Below are 27,445 nucleotides of genomic sequence, written 5' to 3'. Positions count from 1 at the left end.
TTAGTCTAAAACACAATCTCTTGCCCTGAAACATTGTTTAGGGCGATTGCAATGCTGTTTCAATATGTATAAAAGGTAAAGAACAGAGTAGCAGTGTAAAGATTCCATTTATAATGCATTACATTTTAGTCTAAAACACAATCTCTTGCCCTGAAACAGTGTTTAGGGCGATTACAATGCTGTTTCAATGTGTTTAAAAGGTAAAGAACAGAGTAGCAATGTAAAGATTCCATTTATAATGCATTACATTTTAGTCTAAAACACAATCTCTTGCCCTGAAACAGTGTTTAGGGCGATTACAATGCTGTTTCAATGTGTTTAAAAGGTAAAGAACAGAGTAGCAATGTAAATATACCATTTATAATGCATTACATTTTAGTCGAAACTCTTGCCCTGTAACAGTGTTTAGGGCGATTACAATGCTTTGAAACACTGTTTCAATGTGTTTAAGGTCCTTATTAAGGTCCTTAAGGTCCTGATTAATCCTTAATACTTGGTCCTTTGTTGATGGCCTATAAGGGTGTCAGGCAAAACTGACATCAAGTTCACAACAGACCAAAAAACTAGCTAATATATTTAAAAAGATATTTAACTGTAACTACATGTAAGTTGCAGAATCACTCCAGTGGGTGTCCTTTCTGCTTCTAATAGCTCACTGGAAAATCTAAGAAAATTTTTATTTTTTTCTCTGGAGAAAAGTTTCTCTCTGAAATTTTTTCTCTCTGGAAAATCAAAGAAAAATATGTCTGTAAAGTTTAGAATTTTAAATATTTTTTATTGTGATTCTTTAAAGAAACTTGGCAAATCATTTCTCATTTTTTATAATATACATCTTTTCTTTCGGTTTTCACATAATTAGGCCTGCCAATCATTATTTTGACTATAGTGCCCTCAGGACCTTTCAGCAGCTCCTCTTCTATTTCCTCTTACATCAAGTCTTTTATTTCCTGCATCTCCTCTCCCATCTCCTCTGTCAACATGGAAAAAGGACTTTTCTTCCTGGCTCTTGCATTAGTCTGTTGTTCTTCGGTGTAGCCACATAAATGGAAAGTAGCTGGGGTAGACCATTGGCAATTCAATGGCTCACTGTAAAAGCATGATAGCTGTCTGTGACAGACACTATTTTGATGTGGGATAAACTGTTGTATTTTTCTTGTCAAAAGAGCCTGTCTGAATTGTTGCATGTTCCATATCTTTTTCCTCAGTGTAATACAAGTGAAGACCATTCAGACTGTTTGAGATCTTGTCAAAGAATTATTTTCCACCTGTCACATCATATACTCTCAGAATCAATTTGTCTGTGGTTCTTTTTCTGTTCCCTCAATGACATTTGGGGCACCCTTTCCATAGGATGTTGGAAAATAATTCCATGTGGTTCTGCTAAAGCCCAGTGCAGGTGGTATTTCAGAAAGGAGGAAGACGTTCTTCCTGTTCTTATGCTGCTTACTGGGACCAACTGATCAAAAGCATGCAGTGTTAACTGATGGAACTTTCATTTGAATATCTTTTAAGCATGGATCTATGTAAAAATTGCTGCAGCATCTTGTCTCTTAGACTCCGACACTGTGCAAAATGCTTTTTTTCACCCTTAGTGTAACATCCAGCTTTAAGATTCAACTGCAGCAACTTCTGGCAAAAATACCAGGCTTGAACTTCAAAGGCATACTGGCACTTTCACAATTCTGAAACATCACATGAATGATGAATGTGTTCTCCTTGCAGGTCTCAATTAAATTTCTGTATGCTTTTGCTTGATTATGATCTAATGACGTGTTGTTGTCTCACTTCTAATTTTTTTCTTGTATAGATGGAGCAGTTCTTTTTCATATTTAAGCAAATCCCACTAGTTGTTTCTTTTTGAACTCGCTCCCACTACTTCTATTCAACAGTGATTCCACCTTGCTCTGGTGCCATAGCAACTTGTAACTTGAAAGTCAAACCAAGTCAAACCAAACTGGTGGAGCTTATGAAGAAGGTAATATTTCTTTACAATCTTGCCTGATAATGTCAGCTGTCAACTAGCTGATCTGACATTTGCCTGTCTTTAGCCACAGGAGTTTGGCTTTTCATATTAAGTTCTGGGCAGAGAATGATGTGGAAGAAAACAGCTCTTCTCTCTTGATGTTAGATTCCTAAGTTGACTTCCTGGTATCATCCCTTCAGTTTGTGTTTGAGGAGAGTCTACTTGTGCTTTATCTCTTCTTTTTGTTTGTCATTTGATTTGTCAATTATTATGTTCTCCTTTTGTTACCATTTTTGTTTTTTCAGTTGGTTTCACTGTTTCATTAAATGTTTAATTTTCCAAGGTGTTATTTCCTTTGAATGCCATTTTCTTCTCTCCGTCTCACTAGCAAGTGCACATCTGTTTATGTTAGGCTCTTCTGTACTCTGCTCTAGTGGACTATCTGGGGATGTATCTACTTGCTGCCTTGCATTCTGCATAGCCCTGCACTTTAGAGAGCTTTTCTGAGCATAAACTAAAATGCCAACATTTAGCATACAAATCTTAACTAAGATAATGGAAAGACAGTGTTGACATGTTAAAGCTTTGACTGCAGTGATATCAACATTATTAGTTTAAAATATGAAAAATTGAAAACTTACCAGACCACATATCATACTATTATATCCACCAAGACCAGGTTTTGGAAAAAGGGTCCTCAGGGTCATAGCTGATCATGACATTGCCTAATTATTAAAAATCTGACAAGGTTGATGGAAAGTGAGTACGCAATTTTGATCATAAATATAATTAAAAGTTCACTTTATGCAATAAGCCAATTTTATACATGGAAGATAAAGCCTAAAATAAAATATCCTAGAGAAGTGGCTAGATAGGTCATCTAGCCAGCTAATGTTAATGCTAGCCATGCTATTTGGATTTATTTAGTTTTGATTTGCTTTGAATGTTCACATTCATAATTGCAAGTGACCTTTATCTGTGTTAAAATAATCAATCGACTAATACTAGTACTAATAATAAATTAATGTTTTTATTAGTAGTAGTAGTAGTAGTACTAGTAGGGTTTTTTCAAGGGGAAATTACTCAACTCTCCCAGAATCCCCCATCTGTGACGCCATCGGTCAGCATCCAGTGTACACGCCGTTTCCCCGCACCTGAAAGACATTAATTAATTCCTTTATACGGCTCTGTTGTGCTCATACTCGATGCGAAGTCTCTTGTGTTTAGCCAAGTTACGGAGCATTTCCTGTTGATAGGACCTTGTTTGTTTGTTTGAATATCGGATTGGTTTTTGACAATGCTTTTGCCCTGCCTCTGATACCTCAAATATTGCTGTTTGTCCTGGACTGTTGCAATAAATCTCTTCATCACTCGTACTTGCTTCCTCTCCTCAGCAGATACGTTAGACACTTTTTCAAAAGATTGCTTTGCCCCTAGCAACAAACACGCTATCCTATTGACCTCATTATAATGGAAATGCACTAGTCTATTAATCCGTGCTATTTTATAAATTTTATAGGCCTGCTAAAATTTGACTATAAACGGTGTCTAGATATTGTGAAATTATCAATAGGTGTGTAGCGTTAACAAGCCTGAATACCAGATAATCAGTCAAAAAAGACGGGACCACAAGTAATAACATTACTATGGACAAAAAATCTGAGCGACACTACAGCGTTCAAAAAAAGAAAAGAAAAGAAACTGACAACATTCTTATAACGACCTCAACCATGTGACTAACTCCTACCTTTTTCCCAGACCTATATCTGAAAGCCTTAAATGATGATGATTATTACCGTTATTGTTGTTTTTAGCACTTCACAACAAAAACACCGAGGCACGTACAAAATCCTACCCACACACCTACTCAGACTTTCGTCATTTTGAACACGGTACATGTGCCTGAAGAGTAACTTCCGTTCCGTATCTTATAAGCGTGTATTTGTCCAACGTAGCGAGTACACTGTTGTCACCTAAAACCGAAAGTATTCCGAGGAACACCAGTAACTATATAAACAGTCGGAATAGCTATATCCAGCAGATTTTTGTGAAGAAAAGGGACGAGAGCTCCAACTTTATTTTCTGTAGCTAACAACCAAAAACTCTTTCTTGTTACAACCTTTAAAATACAGTGTCTCGCGATGGGTATTGTATTCTCTTTCATATTTTCCCGTCTATTTGGGAAGAAGGAAATAAGATTACTTATGGGTGAGTTCATTTTATTTCATCTTTTAGATTTAGCTAACCTAGCTTCTTAGTTATAGAAAATCTATCATGTTTTTTTTATTTTATGGAACCAATACACAGTAATATTTAATTTTTTTATAAATTAGATTTACATTTCTGAAATAATTATCCGGTAGCTGTTGATGTATGCTGAAAATATAACGTGAAATAAATGTACCTCCTCTTAGTTGGTTTAGATGCAGCTGGAAAGACTACTGTCCTCTACAAACTCAAACTGGGTGAAATTGTCACAACAATTCCAACTCTTGGTAAGATAAGTGTTTTAAAGTCACATACAAATAAACACTGATATAAAGCAAATATTTTCATTCATGCTATCCAAAATCTAATTGTCAAAAATGTTTCTTCAACATATTTTTATATGGACAGGCTTTAATGTTGAGACAGTTGAGTACAAGAACATCTCTTTCACAGTCTGGGATGTGGGTGGCCAGGATATTATCAGACGACTCTGGAAGCACTACTATCCGAATACCCAAGTAACTGATATAATCTTTGTAATTAAAATAATTATCAACATATAATTTAGGATGAAGCTGAATTCTGTTTAATTTATTAATTCTTGGATGTCATATTTAGACATTAGGTCAAACATAAATTCAGTTGAATGACGGTTTTCATGTACCACAGGGCCTCATCTATGTGGTGGACAGCAGTGATTGTGATCGCATTGAGCAAGCTAGTTCAGAACTGCAGAATATGGTACATGAATCCTTCATTCTGTTGATGTTATTGTGACTTGTTTCCATTAATTTCCTAAAACTAATGCATGAACCTCATTCTTTTTTTCTTCTTTAGCTTGAGGAAGTTGAACTGAAGGACGCAGTTCTGCTGGTTCTTGCTAACAAGCAGGATTTACCCAAAGCTATGCCAGTCCAAGAGATGACCGAAAGATTAGGACTGCGTACAATGACAGGAAGAACTGTGAGTAGATGCAATTTCTGAGAATATTATCTAAGATGATGATATAACATTGCTGTAAACACTCATGTAAATTTACAGCAGTAGCTGTTACTGACATGCTTGTTTCTCTTTTTCTCCCTCCAGTGGTACATCCAGTCAACTTGTGCAATAAATGGAACAGGTTTATATGAAGGGTTGGACTGGCTGTCTGAAGAGGTCTCCAAGAAATAACATTTTTTGCACTAATTCATGTCTCTGAAAATTAAAATTACAGTATTCATATATGTAATAATGTTATTGTGTATTATATTTCTTTACATACCTTTCCTATCGATCATGGACCTTTTTTTAACAGGAATAATAACAAATATGGAACAAACACATGCAATATACACCTTTACCTAAACAAAGAACCGATAACTAAATATAATGCCTGAGCTATCCTAGGTTCCCTAGCTTTGTCCATTATTTACTGTGACAACAGATACATTTCAATATGCAGTTTAACAAATATGAGATTTTAACAATGGTTTGTATAGCAGCTGCATATCAGGCTTCAGCCATTAAAGTAATTGGGCAAATATGCAGAATACCAGCACACCAAAGGATCAGTTTTATTTATATATGTATATATATATATATATATATATATATATATATATATATATATATATAGAGAGAGAGAGAGAGAGAGAGAGAGAGAGAGAGAGAGAGATACTTAGTCAGTTTCAGCAACCATCCAAATACAACCTATCACAAACTATTAGTTTTCTTTGAAATAGCCAGCAATTATTTAAATGTCATTTAAATCAGCAGAGTAGAATAATATAATAATATATAATAATATCAGCAAACACTGTTAACACAAAAATTAAGAATTTCTAAAGATCAAAATATTGTTGGATGACTAGCTAGATGATATAAGGCATTAACTTTTAAATTGTATCAAACTAAATTAAGTATCAATTCTGTATCAAGAGAAAAACTCCTACACTACACACCACCGCGGTCAAGCTATCCATGCTTTAGGGCCTAAATTTAAAAAGTATGAGAAAAGTGTTGGTTAAGCAGATATTAGGAATTTTAAATTGATTTATGACAAAATCACATAGTAGAATCTGTCCAAACCCACACTGATGATAGCGAAGGGCTACCATTCTTGGGTGGTAGTGAAACTGTTTTGGCATTATCTCAAAATTCTGAGAAACAGCTAACAAAAATCAGCCTACTATGATATGAATATATTTATGTGACTAATATGGATTTATGAATATATGGTACAATAAAATCTGATGGCCATTAATAAAATCATGAGAGCCAAGGGTTTCCTACCCTTAGTGGTAGTGGAACTAGGTTGGAATTATGGGGAAAATTTAAGAAATAGCTACTGATAGTGTCTCAAAGCGCTGTTATCGATAGTAGGATTTTAATATGATTTAATATGTACAGTACAATGTGACTAAACTTGAGCTGGTGATAGATAAGAGCAACTACTCTTGAATGGTATAGCATTTTTTTTTTTACATTATGGACAATTGCTTTTACAACACATAAATGATATGATTTTAATATTGATTTATGAACAAATGACACAGTAACTGTTGCACTAGTGACAGGCAAGGGGTCCTACATTTATGAGGTAATGGAATTGTTTTGGCATTATGGGAAAACTTTGAGAAATATAATTTTTCTCATGGACCCAGTGACTACTGTGAAGAGTCAAGTCAAAAAGTCAAATTTATTTATATAAGCACTTTTTACAACAGCCATTGTCACAAAGCAACTTAACACATGTCAGAGTTCAAGCTCCCAGTGAGCAAGCAAAGAGTAACAGTGGTAAGGAAAAACTCCCTAGAACATGAGGAAGAAACCTTGAGAGGAACCAAGACTTAAGGGGGTGGGGGGGCACATCCTCCTCTGGCCAACAACAAACACTACAATAGAAACAATATAAATAATAAAAAACAGATAGTGAGAAAGTAAAAAATAAAGAAATAAGTAAAGAATGTCTATTATGTCCAGTTTTCTAGATGTTCCAGTCTGGTTTGTGTTTGTGTGAACTGATCTTGTATGAGAAAGATTGTTAGAGACAACGTAGTTGGCTGGGATGTAGGTGCGGTGGGCAGAGGGTCATCAGGGGGTGGTGGGAGGAGCCATGGCAGCTGAGTCATGTTGAGGATCAGTAACAATATGACATCAGGGGTATGTGCACCTCAGCAGAAACAGAGAATAGATTATTAGGCATGTCCAGGTACAAAGTTGTGTAAATTAAGGAACTGTGCAAAGATGGCCTCCTGCAAGATCTAGCTAAGGCAGCACAGCTAAAAGGATAAAGCCAGAAGGACATAGGCATGAGGGCACCCTGGAACTTCAGCACTATGCTGCTTTCAGTCAACAAACTTGAGTGACAAAAGGTAGGTGAAGTGAAAGCATCGTAGCATCCCAGTTTACCATAACTCTCAATGCCCGTGTAGCCCCAGATCTACATCTTTACCTAAGATGGGTTACTGCATAGTATGGGCGGTTTATAGGAAAAAGCTCTGGCCCCTGTGGTAGAGTAATTCTTGATACTAGTAAGCCTGCACCTTTTGTTCTAAGCAGACATGGTGTCTTGTAATGGACTAGGATGTCGCTAAGGTACTGTGGGACAAGAACATTCGGTGCATTGTAGGTCATTAGAAGTATTTTATAATCAATATGAAATTTTACTGGGAGCCAATTGTCACAGTTGGCACCTCCTAGCATCCCTGTCTCCATGATTTCCCTGTCTCATGTTGTTTAATTTTCTCCATTCCTGTTCCAGTCTGTTTTAGTTTTCACTGTTTTCATTAGTTTTCACCTGTGACTCAATACCTTGTGTATGTAAACCATGCCTTGTTTCCTGTGTGTTTGCTTGTAATTGTTAATCCAAGTCTCCACATGTGTATAATACCTTCTGTGTCTAATATCCTAGCCTTTGTTTGTAATTCCTAGATGTTCATGTTTCCTAGCCTCATGTTTATTCTATCCTTTCTTTTTTCCTAGCCTCTTTGTTTTTGCAAGCTTCAAGTTTCAAGTTTGGTGTATTTGTCACATACATAGTCATACACAGTGTAACTCATCGTGTGTTTAGTTTCTTTTCTGTTAGCTGTGTATTCCCAAACTCTGCATGTTGGCTCTGTGACCCTGGACTGTTCAAATGATTACAACTGTGGATTTGCTCATAATAAATCACTCTTCTCAGCATATGCGTCCGCCTCGTAATCGCTCAACGTTACAGAATGACCAGACTACTAAGGACGCAGTGAGAGAGCGAGACTCTGGTATATGGTTGTTCCACTTGCAACTACGGCTGTTTCAACAGTCTGAGTCTATCACATCTCAGCACCACCAAGCCAGAGGAAGCGAATAGTTTTCCTGCATCATGTGAAGAGAGTATGTTCCTAATCTTTGCAATGTTCCTGAGGTGGAGAAAGGCTGTCCAAGAAATTTTTACATGATCTTCGAACGAGAGACTGGGATTCATAATCTCTCCAAGATCTTTAATTGTTAAAGAAGATGTGATTGGGAGATCATTGAGGCTCATTGATTAATTAGAGAGCGAGGACCTAGCTGTCTGTAGGCCTAACAGAAGCACCTCTGTTTTGTCAGGATTAAGTGAGAGAAAACTTCTCAACCTCCAGTGCTGACATCCTTTAAATACTCCTCAGTAATACTAAGATGATATACATCCTCTGGTTTGGCTGAGTATAATCCGCATAGCAGTGGAAACTACATTTATATTTACGGCATTTAGCAGACACTCTTATCCAGAGCGTCTTACAAAAGTACTTTGTCATTTACTCATAGAATATATCCAAGTACAGTACAGTAGGCTAGAATTAAACATACCAATGAACTAGAATACTATAGAATACAGGGATGAATGCTGATACCTAGAAGTGCAAAATACATAAGGTCTATCTTAAACAATGATAAGTGCTATAAACAATAAGTGCTAGAGTTTGTTAAAGAACATAAACAATGCCCTACAATAAGTACTAAATTAGTCAGTCAATATGGGAGCAGTGTCAGTTGTCCTTTAAATATTCTGCAAATAGATGGGTCTTCAATCTGCGTTTGAAGACTGCAAAGGACTCTGCTGTCCGGACAGCAAGTGGGAGTTCATTCCACCATCTTGAAGCCAGGACAGAAAATAGTCTCGATGCTTGTTGTCCATGAGACCTGAAGCAAGATATTTCAAGCCGAGCCGTACTTCAGGTTCGAAGTACTCGAGGTACAGATCAGGCTTTGACCATTGACCTCATGTATGAAGGGGCTGGTCCATTTTTGGTTTTGTAGGCAAGCATCAAGGTTTTAAATCTGATGTGTGCAGCTACAGGGAGCCAATGAAGGGAGTAACGTGTGAACTTCGGAAGATTGAAGACCAGTTGTGCTGCTGCATTCTGGACAAGTTGTAGAGGTTTGATGGCTCTTAGAGGAAGACCAGCAAGTAGCGAGTTGCAGTAGTCTAGCTTTGAGATCACAAGAGACTGCACAAGCACCTGGGTAGCTTCCTGTGAAAGAAAGGGTTGAATCCTTCATATGTTACAAAGGAGGAATCTTCAAGACTGGGTTAGATTAGAAACATGATCTGAGAACGACAACTGGTTGTCCAAAGTTACGTCCAGGCTACGGGCAGCTTCGGATGGTGATACCAGTGAGTTCTCAAAGGAAACAGTGAGGTCATGGTAAGGGTTGGGAGTACCTGGGATGAACAGAAATTCGGTTTTACTGGGGTTGAGCTTCAAGTGGTGGGCTGTCATCCATGATGCGATGTCAGTCAAGCATGCCGAGATACGTCTGGAGACCTGCGTATCAGAGGGTGGAAAAAAAGAAATAATTGAGTGTCATCAGCATAGCAGTGGTAGGAGAAACCATGAGAAGATATTACATCACCAAGAGAACGAGTATACAAAGAGATGAGAAAGGGGCCCAATACTGAGCCTTGTGGAACACCAGTGGAGAATCTACACGGTTTGGATGTGGATCCTCTCCATGTCAACTGATAGGACCGTCCATCCAGATAGAACTGAAACCATCTCCAAGTAGAGCCAGTCACACCAAGCCTGCAAAGAACAGAGAGAAGAATGTTGTGGTTCACTGTGTCAACGGCTGCTGAAAGGTCTAGAAGAATCAAAACAGATGACAGTTTGGCAGCTTTCGCAGCATTAAGTTTCTCAGTCACTGCTATGAGGGCAGTTTCTGTAGAATGTGTCGATTGGGATCATGCAGCTGGTTATGGGTGAGAAAAAGAAACAATTGATTATAAACTGCTTATTCAAGGGCTTTTGAGAGGAAAGAGAGAAGTGATACCGGTCTGTAGTTGGTAATGCTGGAGCTGTCAAGTGTGGCCTTCTTGAGGTTTGGTACCACCCTGTAGTAGGCATGTATGCAGAAGATAAGGAGTTGTTGATGACAGAGATGAAAGGAAGCAGATCTCTTGCGATTTTCTGGAACAGAGCAGAAGGAATTGGATCCAGCAGTCATATAGTCGGATTGCTGGAAGTCAGGAGTTGAAGAATTTCATCTGTGGAGAGAGGAGAAAAAGAAGTCAGAGAGTTGGATGTTGGGGAATGCACATTGGTTGGAGGGGTGGGAACAGAGGAAAAGGACTGGTGGATTGCTGCAACCTTCTCCTCAAAGAAGGTGATTGCGACAGAGGGAGGAGGAACATGTTGGAGAGGACTGGATGGAAAGAGAAGGAAGGGAGAGAGAGAAGGATAGAAAATGATGGTCCGAGAGGTGGAGGGGGGGTGACTGCGATGTCCGATGTTGTGGTGGTACAGGTGAACATCAGGTCCAGAACATTGCCCGCTTTGTGAGTTGGAGGAGAGTGGTTGAGGGTGAGGTCAAATGTTGTCAACAGTGGAAGGATGCAGGAGGAATGCAGCTTGTCTGATGGAAGGTTGACGTCACCAAGGAGAATGAGTGGATTTCCTTCAATGGGGAATTGACTCAGAAGGATGTCGAGCTCATCAATGACATGATCTAGGGAACCTGGAGGGTGGTAGATGACAATGATAAGACGTTTGGTGGGGAAAGACACTGTAATAGCATGAAATTCAAAAGAGAAGATGGAAAGTGTAGAGAAGGAAAGTGGAGTGAAATGCCATTCTCGAGAAATTAGTAAACCTGTGCCACCACCCCTGCCGAGAATCCTCGGTAAATGAAAAGGCAGAGGACAGGGCAGCCAGACTCGCCGAGTTCTCAGGGGTGAGCCATGTTTCAGTTAGAGCCAGGAAGTGTAGGAAGTGGAGGAATGCTAATGCTGAGATGAAGTCAGCCTTCTAGACAGCAGATTGGCAGTTCCAAAGCCCTCCTGCCACCACAATATGCGATGGTGTGGAGCGTTGTGTGAGTCAGTGAGGTTGCTGAGATTTCAACATCTATGATTGCATCGAGGAGATCTGTGGGATATGTAGACAGGAATTGTGAAGCACATTTCAGATGCTTGATTTGTGGATGTATGAGATAAAGGATAGAGATAATATGAGAAGATACTTAGCTGAGTTTGTGAAGTCCTGTAGGTGAGATGTAGATGAACTGATTGAGAACACCACCAAACTTTCCCCAAATGTTGATTACCGCTACAGACATGTGTCTTACAGCTAACAAGCAACTATCAGCTAACAAGAGTAATTACCGCTACCAAGCAACTAACAACTAGGTTTATACAAGCCTTGAATTTCACAGAATCTAAGACAAAAGTAAGTGAACTCAAGTAACCAACCAGATGATAATCCAACAAGACAAACCAAAGCACACAAATTAGCACAATGTTTATATACAACGTTACCTAGAGGTAGCATATATAAAGAAAAAAGCAGAGGCCCTAGAAATAGCCATTGGCTAGATAAGATTATAACCAGAAAAGGGGTGTTCCCCTAATCCCAACAACACTTTCTAGTCTATCTAGTAAAATGTGATCTATGGTGTGAAATGCGGCACTCAGATCAAGCAACATAAACAAAGAGACTCTACCTTGGTCAGAAGCCAACAATAGGTAATTAACTGCTTTAATCAGTGCTGTGTCTGTACTGTGATGAGGACTAAATCCTGACTGAAAGACTTCATGCTTAGAAGTAGAAGTGTTCTAAGTACTCCGACCTGGCAGCCAAATGCAGGGAGGCTGGTTGGTGACCTTTGTGATAGGTGGGGTTTGTCGACTCTTTAACCTTTCATCTGGTCTGTGACATGGGATATATTTGGAGAGCTGTCAAGTATCTGGCTGAAGAGGCAGCGAAAATTAGTTTCTGGTTATGGCTAAGGAGGAAGCATAGGAGTTGCGAACCAAGTCATACCTAGGGTGTAAGCAAAGGGTGGCAGGGAATGATGCCTACCATCACTTCTCCACCAGGAGATGTACTGGGGTTAAAGGAACGAAACAGACTGGCGGTCCCCAGCTGATGACTGCTATATGCCACTGCAATATTCATGCTCCCTAGGCTCTAAAAAAAAAAAAAACAAGCCACATGCCACTCCCACTGTCCTCTTTGGAAAAAAAGACCAAGGTAAAAGGACAACTCAAAAGTAAATCAGAAAATTTACAGAGCTCCAGAAGGGCATAAAAATCAAAGAAGGGGTTTAGCTACAGAATAAATACATTAGGCAGCCCATAAATTAGGCTATACAGTTTGCTAAACAAAGTTTAACAGCACTGGCACCAAGACTTCAAGATATACAAAAAAAGCAGCAGCCAAAAGACTAAATGCCCTCTTCACCAGTGAACCAACCAAAGTATGCTTTCAGGTGCAGTGCAACATGACCCCAACTATGGATCCACCCAGTGGTTAACAGATCTCAAAGCAGAGCACCACGATCTCTAAGAGCAGGAAAGAGTCAGCATTACAAAAGTGGATGTCCAAGAGTAGGTCAGAAACATGAAGAACATAGCTTCCCCTGGCCTCACTGCTGTTCTGCATAGGCCTGAATCTGCTCAGCCAGATCAACAATAAGAGTCGGTATGGGTACAGAATCAGTAGAACTATTGTCAACCTCCTGTACATGGATAACATCAAGCTGTATGCCAAAACAGAAAAAGACATTGATTCAATGATGCACTTTACCAGGATCTACAGCAAGAGCATGGGAATGTTATTTGGACGGGAAAAGGGTGGTTGGCTGATGGTACAAATAGTAAAAGTGATAAGAGCAGGGTAATTGAGGATTGCCTCAGTCAGATGGGGAACATGTTCACCATGTAAGCAGAGGAGGTGCCATGGAAGGATAAGCCTCTATGGAAGGTACCACCAACACATAGCAGAGGACAATTCTTCCAATGGCTGGAAAAGGCAGGACTGAAGGACAGCACAGAGGCCCTAATCATGGCAGCACAAGATGAAGCACTAAGCACTAGGTCAATGGAAGCAGGGTTGTATCACACCATAAGGGACCCAAGATGCAAACTGTTTAAAGAAGCCTCTGAGATCCTTTAAAAAGAAATCAAAATGTTATTTCACCAATCCAGAAATTTAACGCCAACTACAAGGGAGACCATGAAGATGCTAGCAGGCAAGTATACACTGAAACAGACATTAAAATAGCAGATAAAATACAGGAACATATGCAAGGAACATTTACAAGATCACATACAGGAATATATGCAACATATGAGCTGGACACCGAATGTGAATAAACCACAAATGTGAAAAAATGGTGGCGTGGTGGACACCAATAAAGCTCAGTGGGACCTCCAGATATAGACATAAATAAACAAACTGAAGCAAGCAGACATCATGATAGTGGGTGAGATGCAGAAAATGGCTGTGCTAATAGATTTGGCAATTGTAAGTGATGCAAACATCCAAAGTCATACAATGGGTACATAACAATAATTCAATAAATATTGTGGCATGATTTGATAACAATTTGATTTATTTTATGCAGCTTCAAAATGTGATATATAGTGAACTAAATAGACATTTTACAGAAGTTTGCCATACCAATACTCCAAATTCCTATGGTAAAAACACTTCAATGTCATATTCTGAATACATTGGAACAAGTTCTACAAAGAAAATAGTGGAGCAATAACAATTTGATTTGTGTTTTTATGGAAGTTTTAAATATACCATAGTGAAGTAATTAGTCAATTGCACAATTTTGCTATATGATTTATCCACATTCTCACAGTAAAAACATAAGAAAATCTTATCATGAGCAGCTAAGAAAGTGATCTTTATAAATATACTGAAACTATTTTAAAAGAGGTTCGAATTTCCAACAAATTTAAGACTTTTTTCTTCTACATATGTTTTAACATATATCTTCTTTAGGTGCATTACATTTCAATAAGATATGCTTAATTAGTTTTTCAATCTCTTTCAAGCTTTCAACGGTTGTTTCAGAAACAGACTACCATAATACAAGATATAGATGTGCACTCAAAACTTTAGAGGCTATAGCATTATAACTGCCATATACAAGATAGTTATCAAAATGTTTAAACGAAGTCTGATTGCTCTTCATAATTTGATATAATCATTCCATGTAATCAATAATATGAGCTGCAACATCAATTTAATCCTCTTTTAACTGTTTTAGGAATGTTTGCAAACATCAATGACCTTAAGCATTATTATAAGGTTGGGGGAGGGGGGTAAAATGATTTGTGAGACTAAAAGTCCTACAATAAATGTTTACTTCAAGTTGTGGTTGCTAAAGGTAATTCTACAGGTTACTGAATTATAGGACGTACTTATTTATTTTTTGGGGGAAAAAATGAAATCCTATTGAAATTGTTTACATTTTTTTGGGGGGGGGGGGGGGGGGTGTCACATGAGGTGTTGCTTATAGAGGTTGGTGAGGACCACATAACTTATTTAGGCCCTGATGAATAAAAACACAGAATTTAAAGCTGGGGGTACTTTCTTTTTTTCATGACTGTAGAGTAAATTTGTTCTAGAAGAGAAGTGAAAAAGATTACTATTACTGCAAAACTAGACATAAAATAAATAAGCTTAATGGATCCATGGTTAAAAAGATGAAATCTTGAAAAATGTTTTATGCAGAAAAAAAACAGTCCAATTCTAACTATTTATTTATATACACACACAAACAAATCATGACTGAGATATAAAACACTGAAATACTGTAGCAGACTGTGGTCAAGATCATCCTGTGTGTGTGTGGTTTGGTTTTATATATATATATATATATATATATATATATATATATATATATATATATATATATAAAAACCCAAACTATACACACACACACACACACACACACACACACTCTCTCTCTCTCTCCTTGGAATCTTCTTCAGGATTACATAGTGATTGCACCAACATAGTGTATCATACATTGCATTACATCTGTGCTTCTCTACACATTGTTTGCAGAATCAAATAATCGAGTAATCATATATTCCCCTTTATGACATTAGTACACATTAACTGTATATGTAACTTAGAAATTGTCAAAATCAAAAATACAGGTATTACAAAATACTGTTAAGTGGGCATTCTGGTTATGCATAATGGCAGGTAATTTTTGCCTAGTAGAATAACAGAATATACCTCTATATAAAAGTATGTCAAAATATGGTCTTTAAGTACAAAAACAAAGAGTTGCCCAACAACCAGTCATCACAGGCATGCACCAACTAATAGCAGTGACTGGCTCAGTTATCCAACCCATCTGAAGATACTGTCTCAGACTAAAAGACAACAGCAACGTACACTTTAGGGGCTGCTCTGAGCTTAGGAAGAGCTAAGGTCTCTGTAGCAAAGCAGCTGGCTGTGCACTTCAATTCTCAGTAATTCTCTTCAGAAGTGATACAACATAAACCTGACATTCTTTCAGGTATCAGTCCATGATTTTCATTTAAAAAGAATAAAACAGACTACCATTGCAAATTGCATCTTTGGTTATTCATGTGTTGCTCCCTAGCACAAGGCACCCGACAGAAGAAGGCCTAAGGATGTTTCAAGGAATTCCATGTGAAATACACGTTTAGTCAGTTGTGTACATTCAAAATCATTTCATTTCATACAGTTAACTTTCAAAGACTAGTCAATAAAACCATTCTTGTACATACCAAATGTCTCATGATACCTGAACCTGCCTAAAAATTAAAAGTTACTAAAAGTTGGGAGGATGGGACTCTTCTTATTCTAGTTCATTAAATCGCATTAAGTCACAGCCTTAAGAACCGTTACTGCACACCAGTAACACATATACATAAAAGCTGTTTGAAGATGATCAGATAGCCTTGGTAGGGAAAAATATCACTAGCTGAACTTTACCACAGGGAGAATGGCAAAACGCTGTCGCTGGGCTAAGCCTTAGAAATCCTGTCCACACAGGAATTTCCCAAAAGCACAAAGCAGCAGTTTTCATTTTGAACATGTGTTTGCTTTCATGCACTTCAAACACAGAATGGGAAAGGAGGTAAAAGGTCAGTTAGAGCTAAATTAAATTGTCAGAAACTGATGCTATTTTTGGTCTGAATCAACAGTACAATACAAATGACTACAGAAGGTGATGCTGATGCTATGGCAGTTAACTTATGAAAAACTCTACATGGACTTTACCCAAGCTCCTTTTAAAAACTATTCTTTGATTTAAGCTTAATTTTTCTCAATAATACAGCAATGATGATTAGGACCATATAGTAAGAAGACCCTTAAAATGAGAATGTGCTATAAATGAAACATAATTTGCAAATATTTAGACATAATCAAAATAATTGCCAACTTCAAAAACACAATGGCTCATTCACTTTTGCTATTTTCAATGTCACAGCTCCTGGGTCAGTATAGGAATTCCATGTCTACAGTTTTCACTTCTTTAAAAAGTATGTATACTAGATGTTTTTATTGCATTGTAAAGGTAAAGAAAACCTTCACTGCATGTTTCAATAACCCAGACATTTGTAACAGCCTCCATCAGCCTGTTAGAAAATTAATTTGAGGCACATGTTAGCATTTCTTCATTAACATATTTAGGGCCTATTGGGAGTGGTCTTATTGTTGATCTCAGAGTATGAGATCTTTAAAGCATCTTTAATGCATTGCATAATCATAAACCTCCTCCACCTTGTGTCAGTGCATATATTCCCCCTCACTCACTGCTCATTATTGGCTGCCTAATCACCATGTTATATCAATAGATTAGATTTGTCAACGGAAATTAAGGAGCTTTCTATTAAATTAAATAGCGAAAACTTTGTCCTCACAGCAAATCCTTTTTAGTCTATGGCTAGACATAACCTGGATATTCCTTGACAAACCTGGATATCCCAGGTATCTTAATTCCAAGTGCTTACTGAGTTTTAAAAACATGCTTTGTAAATACATTCACCACTTCCATTTAAACACAATTTAAGGAGATAAACATTTTTGCTTTTGAGTTTTTCACAATAACTTCTCATGTCTCTCCACCTTGATTAACTTCAAACTGGCCAGGCAGCCATGTTTGAAAGCACAAAGAAATGTCAGTCTCACACAGTGAGAGGCAAATGGTATAAGGACATTAAAGTTGTTAATAATAATAATATACATCACTCCACCTAACATCTCTTTCACATACAGCATGGTAAATGTTATCAGGAGGATAGGGCCTTCACTGGACTGCAGCAATGCCAGCACTGCCACTTTCTAGGATACATGATTCTGTAGGAACATTTGCACTTGAGTGAAGAGCCAGTTAAAATCTCCCCACAGTTTGTTATAAGTTATTTGCTGAGCAGTCCTGGTGCTAAACCCCCTCCAATCAACCTCAAAGAGTTCTGCCTTTCCCTCTTGGCCTTGATTATGCAATAGTTTGGGGTCTTCTAAAGGTCAGGGGGTGGCAGGCTTTTGCAGGATACCCTGCAGGTCATCTGGAAGGGAGAGGATAACTGACTCAATATGGGCCTGAAGTTTAGTCATGGTCCCCGCTCTCACTGGCAGCTGCTCTCTCTGTGCCTGCATCTGAAAAATAACAGAAAATATATGTAGGCCCTCTTAAGGTTCATGAGAAAAAGCTACCTTATTGCACAGGTCTGTACAATATATTGTTTGTTCATGGGTATAAGAATATTGCATTTTTGGATACTTATATTGCGGAAAGCTGTAATGTGCAAATAAGCCCTTCACGTTTGTTTATTACATTATTATTGTAAACATCTGGAATAATTGTAGACCGACACTGTTAGGGTGTTTTGACAAGCCACCACATTCACAGGATTAAACAAAACAATTTTGGCCAAAATAATGCAAGCCATGTTATATCAAGGCTGCATCAATGTTTAATATATCACAAACAATAAAATCTCAAAATAGTATGTGTCAACACTGAGACCTACTGGAAATGTGGTTATCTAATAAACACAAAATGACAAATACAATAAAAGCTGAAAAGAGAGCTATAAATCAAAATTAGGGTAACAAACCAACCAGTTTGTCCTTCAACTTGAGCACAAGGTCGACGGTTTCCACCTCTGTGTGTTTCTGAATTCGCAATTGGAGATCCTGGGCAAACAGATGTTCACAGTGTCAGCTAATCACTCACCATCACCACTTTTAAAGTGCATGGTCTGATTCAGCAAAGCAGATTTAATGTGTTTGTTCATTCTAACCTCATCACATAGTGCCTCGAGGTGCAGAGCCTCAAGTTTCTGCATCATCTCTTTCCTACGGCTCCGAAACCAGCTGTCAAAGTTGGGCGACTTAAGGAACTGCCTGCAGTACAGATGTTCACAAGCTATTCATTAAGGTTCATTAAGGTAAACCTTTCAGGATGACTGTAATGCTAAGATCACTTCCTGTTGTGCAAGTCCCTCACTATTGTCAAACTACTATAATTAGCTCTACAGTTCCTGTTTCCTGGGAGCTTTCTTTTAAATACATCTCAAGTATGTAGTTTGAGACCAATCATATATGTCTGTAAAATAAAACAGGTCCTGTGAATTGCTAAGATACTATGCAGGACCCTTAAGCTCCTGGGTAGAGGACCCAGGACAATGGCATTGCTGCTGCACCTGTAAAGGCCAATCCAGTCTCCTTTAAGCCGAGAGGTGAGCTGAGGACCAGCCTTTTCCAGAGTCTTCATAAACTCCTCTTGGACAAAATGCTTCAGCTGAGGAGGACTCTGAATGGTGGAAGAAGACAAACAAGAAATAGCAGGAGATAAAAAAAAGGAAGAAAAAAAGAATGCTAAGTTTAAAGAGTATGTATTTCCATATATTCCAAAAGAGCCTTCACATATTTATATCAACAGGTGCAGCAATGCAACTGAAAAGTTAACTAAAGTGTACTTGAAGCAATAACAACATAAATATCATACTTTCCAGGGACAGATGCTCTTCTGTAAAGGCATCAGACTGGCCACATAGCGCTCCTGCAAAATTGACCACAGCACATTCTTAGTAACTGGACTAGAATACTTTCTCCGTATCTAAATAAAAGGTAGCAGTATTTCTTATTGCTGTGACATTTATAAGCTTATAATACTTAGAATTAGCCATTCCTATGTGTGTTCAAAAACTTTCCTAAACAAATTTCACATTTTGGTGTATTAATGCTTTGTGAATCTAGCCATGTTGGTTCTATGCAGTTTCAAGGCTTGTTGGTATTTCCCTTACCATGTGACATCCTATAGCATTGGCACCTGTGTTGATTATCCATCATCTTTTCACAATGGTACACCTTTGCAGGGTTTCTGGTGCAAAATCGCTTACCAAGGGAATGATGAAGCTTTGCGTCAATTCCAGGAAATACCGCCGCAGAATGGCATTCTGAGCAGCAGAGGGACGTTTCTGCTGAACTCCCTGTTGAGAATTAAAAGGTAACATGCATACACAAACAACATCTGATCTGATGAAGATCAATCAATTTCATGTCTGTTCTAAAAAATGCTGACCTTCTGCAGTTGCTTAATGATGTCTTCGTCTTTGTTCAGGAATGTCTTATATGCGCTATATACACCTGTTCAGGTCAAAGGAGACTTGGATCACAAACAGGAGCACTTTGCCAGTTCTACTTAATAGGATACTTTAATCACCATGTTCCAACCAGGCGATATTATCATTACCAAAGCTATAACAAAAATAAACGCAAGCAGTGAAAAATTACTCACAAAAGTACCCTTTAACCGAAATAAATATAAAAACGACAGTTATAATTTTGATTAAAAGAAAGTCAATGTTCACTACAACAGTAACGAAAATAAAACAGAATTACACAGAAAAAACCTTTGTATTTTAGATAAGGCATTTATGATGGCTTTATAGCAGTGGATTCCAGTGTTATTATAGTTTTGACATTTTCATTAGTTTAGATTTTTATTTTGCTTTTTATTTCATTTTTTTCAATTTACCAAAGAAACAGTTGTTAACAGATATCGACATGTGGCTAGGAACCGGGTTTCCTGACAGTTATACAGCGGGTGAAATGAGTATTTGAACACATCACCAATTTTCAAAGTAAATATATTTCTAAAGGTGCTATTGAAATGAAATTCTCATCAGATGTCTAACAACCCATCCAATCAACACATGCAAAGAAATCAAATAATAGATGTAGTTATGTATAATAATGAGAAATGACACAGGGAAAAAGTATTGAACACATGAAGAAAGAGAGGTGCAAAACACCATGGAAAGTCATGACACCAGCTGAAATCCATCAGTGATTAGAAAGCAATCCTGTCACTTAGTGCAATTTAATATCAGATGGTTCAACTGATGGCCTATAAAAAGTTGTCACATTACCAAGGGGCCACGCAAGAAACATCTCATGATGGGGAAAACCTGTGAGCTCTCTCAAAACCTTCGCAACCTTAATGTTGCAAAACTTAAGGCATTGGTTACAGAAGAATTTCTAAATTACTGAAGGTTTCAGTGAGCACTATTGGAGCCATAATCCGGAAGTGGAAAGAACATAATTTCACCATAAACTGGCCACGATCAGGTGCGCCACGCAAGATTTCAGACAGAGCAGTGAAAAGAATTATCAGAAGAGTTGTCCAAGAGCCAAGGACCACCTGTGGAGAGCTACAGAAAGACGTGGTATCAGCCCGTACAATTGTTTCAAAGAAAACAATAAGTAATGCACTCAACCTCCATGGCCTGTATGGACGCTCACCATGCAAGACTCCATTGCTGAAGAAAAAGCATGTTGAAGCACGTTTAAAGTTTACTCAACAACATTTAGACAAGCCTGTGAAATACTGGGAGAATATAGTCTGGTCAGATGAGACCAAAATTGAACTCTCTGGATACCATAATACACACCATGTTTGGAGGTCAAAAGGCACTGAATATCACCCCAAAAAACACCACACCAACAGTGAAGTTTGGAGGTGGGAACATAATGGTGTGGGGCTGTTTTTCAGCATACGGCACTGGCACACTTCATATAATTGAAGGAAGGATGAATGGACAAATGTACTGAGACATTCTTGATAGAAATCTGCTGCCATCTACCAGGATGATGAAGATGAAACGAGGGTGGACATTTCAGCAAGACAATGATCCCAAACACACAGCCAAGGAAACTCTCAACTGGTTTCAGAGAAAGAAAATAAAGCTGCTAGAATGGCCCAGCCAATCACCTGACCTGAATTCAGCTCAAAATCTATGGAAGGAACTAAAGCTAAGAGTTCATAGAAGGAGCCCATGGAACCTTCAGGATTTGAAGAGTGTTTGTGTGGAAGAATGGGCCAACAATCACACCTGAGCAATGCATGCGACAAGTTTCGCCATACAGGAGGCTTCTTGAAGCTGCCATTGCCAACAAAGGCTTTTGTACGAAGTATTAAATAAATTTCAGTACGCATGTTCAATACTTTTTCCCTGTGTCATTTCTCATTATTACACATAATATATGGACATCTATGGTTTGATTTCTTTGCATGTGTGGATTGGATGGGTTGTTACCGACATCTGGTGAGAATTTCATGTCAATAGCACTTTTAGAAATATATTTACTTAGAAAATTGGTCACATGTTCAATACTTATTTCACCCGCTGTATGTGCCTAACTTCAATTTTGACGCCTGGGGAAATGTACTAAGCAAAGCCTACTAAAGTCTTGATGCTTGGTCATACTACAAGGCAGGATTTGTTAGTGAAATTAAAGTCACAAGATCACCAATAGATATTCTGGTTGTATGGGGACAGGTTTGTGCAAATGTTTGTATTTTATTACAACTTTAATTTTGAAAACGGAAAGTTAGCTAGGCTTACTTTATTCATAGCCAACTGTAACATTATATATATTTGCAGGTAAAACAACCTCCCCTCTGAAGGTACCATTAAATATATCAAAGATCATTTCTTGTGGTCACTGTGATCTTCAAATCTTTATCTGTTCCAAGTATAGCTTTGAAATCTGCAAAGTTATCTGGATAGCTGTGTAAACTGGGTTTGTCTTGTTGTCTTGTTGTTTGTCTTTCATATTTCAGACTTTATATTATATTTCTCTAGCCGGTTAACATCTCACCTGGTTTAGAATCCAGAGTCTTTAGATTCTTTAATTTCTTCACCTTCATTTGTTTGGCCATCTCTTCTTGGGATAGAAAAGAAACACTTAACACTGAATGGGTCTACTGACTACTAAAAACACAAAACAAACAAACAAAAACACTATCTCCAATACTGTCTTTGTCCACCCGGCTGCACCTATAGCAGCACATTTAGCTCCACTGCTAGACACACGATCAACCAGATGGTAGTTTTAAGAATAATTTTTTTTAAATCAATATATACTGAATGTTGGAATCCCTAATTTCTTTCAAATGTTTCCTAATGTTTACTGTTAGATAGATACCTGTTTGCTTCATGTCTCCTATGCGGATGATGTGAGGCCAATGCTGGAGAGTTTTTGCAAAGAAAGGGTTTGTTACCCCCAAGATGACAGATGGTCTGTGGACAAACACACATACACCACTGATATAACAGAATATTAATTAATTAATAGTAATTAATATTCCAGAGTGATTTGCTCATGTAAATAATATGTCATGGACCGCCTTTCTCCACCTTAATAGTACTAAGTTACTACTAGCACTAGAACCAGAACATTTGATCACATCACCCCTGTCTTAGCTACTTTACATTGGCTCCCAGTAAAATTTCGCATTGATTATAAAATAATTGTAATTACCTACAAAGCACTGAATGGTCTTGCCCCACAGTACAGGTGCAGGCTCTTTACTAGTGCCAAGAATAAGAAAAACTACGGCTGGGGGCAGAGCCCTTTTCTCCCACTCTATGGAATAATCTTCCTGTAAATGCTCGAGACAGTCTCAATATTTAAGGTTAGGCTAAAAAAATTAAATCAGTACAGTACAGGCATTTTATTAACTATTTCCCCTTAGGTAAAGGTGTAGATCAGGGGGTCCGTGGGCATTGAGGGTTATGGAGGTATGGTAAACTGGGATGTTATGATGCTGTCACTTCACTTCTTTTTTTATCACGAGTCCATCACATTGTAGTTCCCCAATTTACACACCCTCGTACCTAGACATGCCTAATCTAGTCTCTTTCTGCCGAGGTACACCTACCCCTGATGTCCTGATGTTAATGAACCTCGTTCCGTCTCAGCTGCCTTGGCTACTCCTACCACCCCTTGATGTGCCCTGCTGGATCCCACCACACCTCCACCATAACTACTTATCCATTGCCTTTAATGGACGTTCGCTTGCTGGTTGGGTCTCAGATATATGCACACCTCGGGATAAGACTAGGACTTCTAGAAAGTTGGACTAAACATTAATTGCCTATTTTATTTTTTATTTGTTTTTCTCTTTAAACTGTTGCTATTGTGGTGTCCGTTGTCGGCCAGAGGATGATGGGCTTTGAGTCTTGGTTCCTCTCAAGGTTTCTTGCTGATGCTCTAGGGAGTTCTTCCTTGCCAGTGTCACCCTTGGCTTGCTCACTGGGGGCTTGGACTTGGACATTTGTAAAGCTGCTTTGTGACAACATGTGTTGTAAAAAGCGCTGTATAAATAAATTTTGAAATAAGTTTTACATTTTTTGATAGCAGGCAGCAAACCATTACTTCCTATTTTAAGTCCAAGAATGACATGCTCGGATTATAGTAATGATATAAAAAACAGGCCAGTTTTACTCCCTTTGCTACAATGTGGAACAATATATTGAACAAAAAGCAAAAACAACAAACAAAAAGCAATATGTTTTTTATGTTTATAAATAAAAATAAATACATAATAAAGCTTTGACAGCTATCATGCAGGCAGCTATTGAAAGAAAAGACGAGCATGAAATACAACCTATCCAAAGTAGAAAGAAAGATAAATAAGAAACTAAATCAATATGTATACAACAGTAACACAAGACTCTCCATACAATTATTGGACTACTGACCAACATACGCCCTCCTCAGTATAGACATAAATACTGAAATCACAAGAACAGTGATCTTTTTGCATCACAAACATTAGAAGCATTATGAATATTAAAAAGATTCCATTAAATTATATGTGGCTTTGATAAACTGGAATGCTTCTAATTCTAATTCTGTTCTGCAGTGAATAGAATCATTGTAAGACCACATTACACTACATGAATGGTGGGCATTCTGCTCTAATGTCAATTACAAGGCTTGCTGTGAACCTGGTGACTATTTCACTTTGTATTGGGAAAGTGTGTTGCAGAGAACTGTTCTATGCATAGTCCACTGTAGCATCATACTGTTCAATGAACCTAGAATCCAATTCCTATTCCTGTAGCACACACAAAACTAATTTACATTTAACAAGTGTAACAATGTAAATAAAATGTGAGGACGCGTTATCTGTATGGTCATTTACGTTCAAACGCAGACTGAAGACCCATCTATTTGTGGAATATTTAAATGACCACTGATCCTGCTCCTATGTTGGCTAACTGAACTAGAATGCTGTTGAAATACAGGGATCACTGCTGATGCCTAGAAGTGCAAAACACACAAGCTCTATAATGGACAACAATAAGTGCAATAAACAATACTCTACAAGTACTAGAATTTCAATGGTATCTTAGACTCTAACCTATTGTACTGGCTAAGATGCATTCTATGAGTAAATGACTAAGCACTTTTTAAAGTTGCTCTGGATAATGTAAATGTTTGGTCAATTTTCTGAAGCAGCGTGATGGTAATACTGGGAACAGTGTACTTACGGGGCCTGTGTTCGGGTTGTGTACTCCTTGAACTCACTGTCGTGGATGGTGAAGTATGGCCGGAAGTCGCTGCAGTAGCGCAGTGGTGCAATACAGCTAAAAACACAAAATAATTTTGAAAGAGAGAGAGCTGTGAAGAGTTTAAATTAAATGCACATTTATTAAACATCAATGCTCAAGCTACTCTGATCTTGAATTTAAAGGAATATGCTAGCACTGAGAATTGCTAACACTGATGATGATGTTTTAAAGCTAGCAGGATTCCATTAACACTGTGCACCTGATCCAATACCAAGTGGTCCTCGGTAACTAAATTTACTGTTAGTCATATTAGCATTTATGAGTGAAAAGTCCATTTTAGCATAGAATATTAAACAAAATGTTTAAAATATGACTCAGAAAGCTAGGACTAGGCCTTTTGCCATCTTACCTGGCTGTGACGGTCCTAATTTTGAGCTGAAATGGTGTAGAATGTATATCTCTAGGGTTATACATTGTATGTCCCACTGGTGGTCCTGCACTGAGTCCCGGCTAGTGCTGTTCTGCTTTTTTTTGTTTGTTTGTTTCTTGGAGTCTAGGCCTTATATTACTTTCTCAGCTCTTTAGATCTACCATGATCATAGTGAAACAATTAAAAAGATCATAAAATGTGTAAGATGCATGAACATTGCTTTAGTATGTGCTGAAAGTTGTATCTAAGAAATGCTTGCTCCAATGTGTTTTAAATCTCTCTGACAGCACTGTATCCAAAACCATGAGACATCTCTGAATGTAAATGAATAAACTCTTCAAAAATAGCCACTGTCCTGAAGGGGCAATAGTGATCACATGAGCCTCTTGAGATGGGACTCTGACTCACCTGACTAATGCCAGAACAGTGTCTGAGGACTCGGCTGGTGATGGTGCCATAACAACGATCGCTTCGCCCAGCAAAACAAGTTCCCACAACATCTGAATGTGAAAGAACACTGGGTAGAAGCACCTACAAAAGAGAACAAAAACAAGACTATTCCTGTTACCAAACGAATTCCTGAACCCAGTTCATGCTGGCATTTCTTCTTACACCAACAAGAATCAGCCCTGACAATGGGCTACAGTATTTTGGGTAAGGAGCTTTTCAGCAAGTCTGGGGCTCTTGAGGGAACAGAGAATGCATCCATGTGCTCTCTGGTTCTTTAGATGATCTCCAAGCAGCAGTATGGATGAAACAGATGGAGGAATGCCACTGAGAAGAGAAAACCAACACCATATAGGGGATCTCTTCTCTCAGTGGATGGCCCTTCTGGCCTCATCTCTGTCACTCCATCAATATGGAAATTTACATGCAACACTTCAGGCATACTGTTGCCAATTTATTTATGCCTGTGGAAAAAAAGTAACTCAACTAAACATGGATAAAGGAGGAAAAGGATTATCACATTAATTGCAAGTGAAAGGTAAAAGTAAGGCGCTTATAAAATGTGCATATTTTTGCAACAAATATTTTTGGCCTATACAGTTCAAGATAGACACGTCCCATGGCCTATACAGTTCAAGATATAAATGCAATTTTTTAAGTTTGTTGTTTTTTTTTCATACATAGTTTACAGTAGGAAAAAACAGGATTTTTTGTCTGTTTTAGTGAACTCCTTCTCACACAAGGGCAAAAGGTGTCAGATACAAAGTGTCTAAGAACAGTCATAGAAAGTACAACATGATTGGCTTCAAGGAGAACAAAATTGCACTTCCAGGTACCACCAGGAGGCAGCACAAGATGTGTTTTCAAGCCTATACCAATGTAAATATATGTAAACAGGAAGGAAACATCTGTGGTTTACCTGAAGAGGTCCACTTCATGGATGGTAGGGAGTACTATAGAAACAAGGCTGTCACTCTGAAATGGGTAACAGTGAATGGTTAGATCTACAGAACTTGACAGGAGTGAAGTTCTACATGGTAGTCTCTGGGTTTGGTAACACAATTGTTTCTATTACCATTGTAGTTTGCACAAGCTGTGAGGTCCCTGGCTTGTCAGAACATGTAGGAATACGCAGCTGAGAAATACAGATGGTACAGTTAATGAACTGATGTGTTTCAGCAAGCTCACAAAGGTAAAAAAAAAAAAAAGAAAAGAAAAAGAAAAGCCACTAAAGCCTTACCTTCATGACTACACCCATGATTGGGAGGGTTAATATTTTGCCTGGACATGGCATTGGCCA

The 27,445-nt window shown here is 38.1% G+C and overlaps 2 protein-coding genes and 1 long non-coding RNA gene across 9 annotated transcripts in view; 1 reads left to right on the top strand and 2 right to left on the bottom strand.

Annotated features, from left to right (window-relative positions):
- Positions 1-208: 208 nt before the first annotated feature.
- LOC145653110 (uncharacterized) lies at positions 209-3,815 on the bottom strand. Its single transcript, XR_014119440.1, has 3 exons — positions 3,760-3,815; positions 2,605-3,117; positions 209-722 (listed from the first exon to the last, which is right to left on the bottom strand). It is a non-coding gene; the product is annotated as an uncharacterized LOC145653110 (long non-coding RNA).
- A 121-nt stretch (positions 3,816-3,936) lies between these two features.
- Positions 3,937-5,397, top strand: LOC113572485 (ADP-ribosylation factor 4-like). Of its 2 annotated transcripts, none has more exons than XM_027002124.3 (6): positions 3,937-4,171; positions 4,378-4,458; positions 4,625-4,689; positions 4,841-4,912; positions 5,009-5,134; positions 5,258-5,397. In XM_027002124.3, exons 1-6 carry the CDS (start codon positions 4,105-4,107, stop codon positions 5,342-5,344), a joined length of 498 nt encoding a protein of 165 aa, XP_026857925.1. In that variant the 5' UTR covers positions 3,937-4,104; the 3' UTR covers positions 5,345-5,397. The 2 variants fall into 2 exon arrangements, with proteins under 2 accessions (XP_026857925.1, XP_026857924.1); XM_027002123.3 differs by having other exon boundaries at positions 3,946-4,171; positions 4,580-4,689.
- Positions 5,398-15,281: 9,884 nt separating this feature from the next.
- dennd6a (DENN/MADD domain containing 6A) overlaps positions 15,282-27,445 on the bottom strand; it is a 22,039-nt gene continuing 9,875 nt past the window's right edge. For 4 of the 6 annotated variants that reach the window (XM_027002138.3, XM_027002141.3, XM_027002143.3 and 1 more), the window contains 14 exons: positions 27,386-27,445; positions 27,221-27,280; positions 27,065-27,120; positions 26,107-26,229; positions 25,248-25,343; positions 22,894-22,988; positions 22,567-22,632; positions 19,985-20,049; positions 19,803-19,892; positions 19,409-19,462; positions 19,104-19,213; positions 18,702-18,804; positions 18,520-18,594; positions 15,282-18,054 (listed from right to left, as the gene is read on the bottom strand). The exon at positions 27,386-27,445 is cut by the window's right edge and continues 20 nt beyond it. In XM_027002138.3, the coding sequence (XP_026857939.1) occupies positions 17,923-18,054; positions 18,520-18,594; positions 18,702-18,804; positions 19,104-19,213; positions 19,409-19,462; positions 19,803-19,892; positions 19,985-20,049; positions 22,567-22,632; positions 22,894-22,988; positions 25,248-25,343; positions 26,107-26,229; positions 27,065-27,120; positions 27,221-27,280; positions 27,386-27,445 (1,185 nt within the window). In that variant the 3' untranslated portion in view covers positions 15,282-17,922. The remainder of the gene's footprint in view (positions 18,055-18,519; positions 18,595-18,701; positions 18,805-19,103; positions 19,214-19,408; positions 19,463-19,802; positions 19,893-19,984; positions 20,050-22,566; positions 22,633-22,893; positions 22,989-25,247; positions 25,344-26,106; positions 26,230-27,064; positions 27,121-27,220; positions 27,281-27,385) is intronic. The other 2 variants (XM_027002140.3, XM_027002142.3) reach the window with 1 other exon arrangement.

Source organism: Electrophorus electricus, chromosome 22 (assembly GCF_041902795.1).
Source record: "Electrophorus electricus isolate QZ-2024a chromosome 22, ASM4190279v1, whole genome shotgun sequence".
NCBI lineage: Eukaryota > Metazoa > Chordata > Actinopteri > Gymnotiformes > Gymnotidae > Electrophorus > Electrophorus electricus.
This window is presented reverse-complemented; position numbering and strand designations above follow the sequence as displayed.